General features: G+C 26.7%; 1 protein-coding gene across 4 annotated transcripts in view; it reads right to left on the reverse strand.

Annotated features, from left to right (window-relative positions):
* Positions 1-1,720: 1,720 nt before the first annotated feature.
* Positions 1,721-5,465, reverse strand: part of LOC117177426 (JNK-interacting protein 1) — a 24,832-nt gene continuing 21,087 nt past the window's right edge. For all 4 annotated transcript variants that reach the window (XM_033368101.1, XM_033368099.1, XM_033368098.1 and 1 more), the window contains exon 8: positions 1,721-2,204. In XM_033368101.1, the coding sequence (XP_033223992.1) occupies positions 2,132-2,204 (73 nt within the window). In that variant the 3' untranslated portion in view covers positions 1,721-2,131. The remainder of the gene's footprint in view (positions 2,205-5,465) is intronic.

Genomic DNA, 5,465 nt, shown 5'->3' on the forward strand with positions numbered 1-5,465 from the left:
CTTAAAATGAAGGTCAAGTTCGTTAGACAGCACATTTTGAATATTTTTAAGACCACTTTTTTTCGAAATTCACAAATTTTCTCTGCGGATATTCATAGTATTTGAAAAAAAAAACAATTTATCCTAATTACTTTTTTTGTTAAAAGCAAAATTTACCAGGGTTATAGCATTAGCTTGTTTGGTTCAGAATAACGTACAGCCCACAAATCTTCACCGATGTCGGCAAAAAAAAAATTGAAAAAAAAGCTAATAAGATTTCTAAGAGTCCAGCCTGATTTTTGAATTAGGTTTTCAATTTTTTATATATATAAACAAATATGACGAAAAAATGGCATAAAACAGCATTAGTTCAAGATATTCCAATATTAAACAATATACAAAAAAATGTTGTCAACAAATTATTTGTTGATAAAAATTGTCTACGATTTTCCATAAATACACGTTTTTTCAAGTTATTATTGCAAGAAATCGGAATCGAAAGACCATTATTTAAAAAAATTTCTCTTCTGATTATAATTGTTTATATTATAAACAAATTTAATGTACAAATGCAGTAATCAGGCATTTTTCGACAAACATATTCTTTATTTTCTATATCAATTTCTTCGATTAGGAAATTTATGATAATTTTAGCAAAATTCATAATTTGTTGATTAATCTTATGATTTTTTAAACAAATTTAATAAAGAAATGCATTATTCGGGCGTTTGTCGACAGAAAAATTCGGTTTTTTCAATGCCAGTCTTTTTAGTTGGGAATTTCATGACAATTTCAGCAAAATTCATAGTTTTTTGATCAATAACATGCTTTTTTAAGAACAAATTTAATAAAAAAATGCATTATTCGTGCATATGTGGACGGAAAAATTAGTTTTTTTTTTATTTCAGGCTTTTTAAATGGAAAGTTCATGATGATTCCAGCGAAATTCATAATTGGTTGGTAAATTTTATATTTGATAAAAACTAATTTAAGAAACAAATGCATTATTCGAGCATCTGTCGATGGAAATTTTTTTTTCGATATCCTAATTAAAACTGTTTACATAGAAAAAAACGAATTTTTCTGTAGAGAAATGCTTGATTAATGCATTTTCGTAGCAAATTTGTTTAAAGAAACAATAAAATTTATCAATAAAATTTATTAACTTATTATGAATTTGGCTGAAATTCTCATCAATCTGCGGACAAATGCCCGAATAATGCATTTCTTTATTAAATTTGTTTAAAAGATCATAAGATTAATAAACAAATTATAAACTTTGCTAAAAATATCATAAAGTTTCGAATTAAAAAAAAATGTACGTCGAAAAAATCGAATTTTTCTGTCGAAACATGCCTGATTACTGCATTTGTTCATAAAATTTGTTTGTAATATAAAGAATCGTAATCTTAAGAGAACTTTTTTTTAATATCATATAATTTCCATTCAAATTTCTTGCAATACAACTAGAAAAAGTATGATTATGGAAATTCATAGTATACGTTAAAGCCAAAGGAGCTTTAACAAAAAAGTAGTCACTATCACCAAATTACTGTTCTCGATGTTTTGACTGTGACGTGCAATTGGTGAGAAACCAACTTCCTCCTTTGGGAAAGCGGATCTAATAATTTATAAAAAAAAATTTGTTTCTCAAGAGTAGAAGTCTAATTTAAAAAAAAAGGGAAGGACCTTGAAGAAAAAACTCTTGAGTTAATAGCATCAGAATTTATGATTCTCGCAGATAATATAAAAATATACAAATCTCAACCGATCAGGCGACATAAAGCGTCAGCAGCCGTTTTGAGATCTTATTTAAATCAACTGCCCACGCAAAAGAATAGAAAATAATTCGTATGCACGTACAGTCGATAAGAACAAAAATTGAGAAACTCTACACGCACGAGATATCATTGATAAAAAAATGCATAAGAAAAATAATATAAATTATTAATAATCTTAAAGTAATCTGGATTGCACTGTCGGTCCCGTCATAATTACAATCTTAGATTCTCAGGATACATTCGCCATTTTAATTCACGTTTAATACTTCATATCTACAAGTGAGGGAATATTTACATGGGGATTTAAATAACGACGATATTTTCGTCTCTTCTCCAATCGCGAATACTACTTCAAAACTAGGCTTCTTATTTTATTCAATATAGATATCTTCTACTGGGAAAGCAGTCTCAATGAATTTGGTGTAGAATCGGTGAAAGGCTCGTCTGAAAATAAATGGTTATTTTATTATTTTTTATTAACTTCAAATAATGTGAATTTAATTTTAAAAACTGAATAAAATTGTAAAAAGCACGGTGGCCGCAAGTCAGGGAAAACTAGAAAATCAGGGAATTTTATTGCTTAGTCAATATAATAATAACTTTTATACAGTCACTTTTTGAAAAGAAAAGATCACTTGACTTTTCTTTCGAAAAAATCATACCATGGATTTCAAATATTTTAAGGTATTTTTAAATTTTTTGATGAATTATTGAAAGCTTTTAAAGTTTAAAAGGATTTTAAATATTTTTGGGTATTTTTAAAATTTCTAAGTCATTTTAATTAGATTTCAATAATTTGAATGCACTCAAAAAGATTTGGGGTGCTTTGGAAATTTTCAAGGAATTTTAAAGACGTTTTATAAGTTTCAAGGGATTTCGAAAAATTTGAAAGGAATGAACAATTTTAGAAGATTTTAAAAGACTTTAAGGAATTTTTAACTGATTTCAATCATTTAAGGTGATTTCAAAGGGTTTGAAATATTTTAGGGTATTTTAAACGATTGGAAGGAAAGATTCCAAGAATTTAGAATTTAAGAGCTTTAAGGAATTTTAAGAAGTTTAAAAATATTTGGAAGGGTTTAAAATATTTTATGAAATTTTAAAAGATTCCAAGACCTTTTTAATTGATTTAATAATTCAAAAGTATTTCAAAGAAGTTTAAACATTTTAAGCTTTTTCACACGTTCACGCATTTTCAATAATCTTTAATAAGTTTCGAAGGATTTCAAAGAACTTAAAAGGAATTGACAAGTTTTAGCAAAAAATTTATAATTGATTTTAATCATTTAAATGGATTTCAAAGGACTTTAAATATTTTTGGGTATCTTTAAAGCTTCCAAGTATTTTTAAGAAGCTTCATTAAATGCCCAAAGATTTCAAAGGATCTTAAAAGATTTTTAATATTTGAAGGTATTTTAAAAGATTCCGACAGTTAAGGATTCAAGAGCTTTAATAAGTTTCAAGAAATTTCAAAAGATTTTGAAGAATATTGAAGATTTTAGAAAATTTTCGAAGATTCCAGTACATTTTTATATTTATTTAAATAATTTAAAGGGATTTTAAAGGACTTGAAAATTTTAGCGTATTTTTTAAACCTCCAAGTATATTTAAAAAGCTTAGTTAACTTTTACGATAATCCAAACGCTTTGAAATGATATCAAACACTTCAAGGTATTTTAAAAGTCTCTAAGGAATTTTTCAGGTTTCAGGGTTTCAATGAATGAAACAGATTTTAGGGTATTTTTTAAAATTCCAATGATTTTTTAATAGCTCAACAAATTTTCAAGTAGTTTCAAAAGATTTTATAGGATCAATCTATAGATTCATTATCTACAGAAATAATTTAGATTTATATAAATTAAAGTGATTTCAAAGGAATTGGAATATTTAGAGAAAATGTAAAAGATTCCATCGCATTTTCAAGAGTTTAAAAAAATGGAAGTGATTTCAAAGAATTTGAAATATTTCAAGGCATTTCAGAAGATTCTAAGGCATTCTCAGGAGATTTAATACAATTTCAAGGGATTTCGAAAGATTTCAAAAGACTTCAAGTATTTTTAGGAATTCTAAATGTTCCAAGGATTTCTGAATTAATTTCAAATAGTTAAAATGAATTCTTTACATTTAAAACTATAAACAAATTTTAAGGAATTTTGGAAAATATAGGAGGATTTTAGAACGCCTATAAGGTATTAATATATTTTATATGATTTAAGAGGTTTTCAAAAATCTTAGGGGATTTTAAAAGATCTCAGAATATTTAAATAAATTTTACAGGATTTCAGGAAACATGATCATGTTTCATATAATTTCGCAGGATTTTATAGTATTTAAATGAATTTAAAAGAATTCATTCACAAAATGTGTGGAATTTCGTACGGATTCAAAGATATGGAATGATTGTCAAATATTTATATCAATTAATTTGAATTAATTTGGAATTGACCCTGAATTCTTATTGATTTGTCCTGAATTCATGCAATTCTACTCTTTCAAACTCACCTTGAATTCTTATCGAACTCATTATATCTTTTTTAATTTCCTTGAATTTCGTCTAAACTCTTTTCAAACTTACTGAATTCGATGCATTTTTTCAAATTGGGGAATTTTTTCAATTGACTTTGAATATCTCTTCCATGTTACTAAAATTAGTCGAATTTTTTGAACTTTTTTAATTCATTTAAATTATTTTGAATTTAACTTTAGTGCAATTTAATTAATTAATTTTAATTAATTAAACCTTGGTCACTTTTGTGGTTTAAATATATCACATTTAAATTGTTTTATGCATTATATTTATAAAAGATTTTATGTTCAGCATATCACAAGTTTATAATTTTGGTTTTTAAATATTTATGGCAAGGGGAAATGAAAAATTAATCAGGGAAAAGTCAGGGAATTTTGAAAATTAAGTTTTTGCCCCCCCCCCCCCCCCCCAATAAAAAGCTTGCAAGTGATCTTTTTATTTTAGTGAAACTTTGTGAAATTATTGTGTTATATAAGAGACATTTTAGCATTCTAAAATTTTGGTTAATTTTGGCATCACATTTTCTGGAATTATCAATATTTCTGAAACTGTGAAACGAATTTCTGTAAAATTCCGAAATATTGTAGATAAAAGTATACACTTTAATATTATAACACATAATTAAAAAAAAATTTTGAGAGTAAGAAATTTTCGTTATAATGTTATAAACAAATTAATGAACGATTGTCGCTATTCCTTGCGAAGCACAAAAAATGACTTTCATTCACAATTTATTTATATAAAGAAAATTACATTCATTTATGACCGCTTTAATGAATGTGAAAGTTTAAAAAAATGGTATCACTGAAAAGTTAAACAAAAAAAGTTTAAACTATGTAATTAAATAACAAAATTTGCTTTATATCTGTAGTCCCTCTTTATACCTGGATTACCCTACTCGCCCCATTTCCCCTCCCCCTCTTCACTCTTCGCATTCGATCCCTTCTTCAACTATTTTCGCTTCTACTTTCCCCTTTTTTCACTTTCTATCCTCTACTCACTCGCACTACTCTAGTAGCTCTCCTCATTTACCCTACTTCCCCTCTCCTAATTTTCCCTGCTTATCCTCCCCTCATTTCCCCACACTTCCCCACAATCATTTCTACTACTTACTTTTCCTCCCTTATTTCCTCTCATGTACCATATTTCCCCTCTCCTTATTTTCCCCTACTTCCACT

The sequence above is a fragment of the Belonocnema kinseyi genome, chromosome 7 (assembly GCF_010883055.1).
Source record: "Belonocnema kinseyi isolate 2016_QV_RU_SX_M_011 chromosome 7, B_treatae_v1, whole genome shotgun sequence".
In the NCBI taxonomy this organism is placed as follows: domain Eukaryota; kingdom Metazoa; phylum Arthropoda; class Insecta; order Hymenoptera; family Cynipidae; genus Belonocnema; species Belonocnema kinseyi.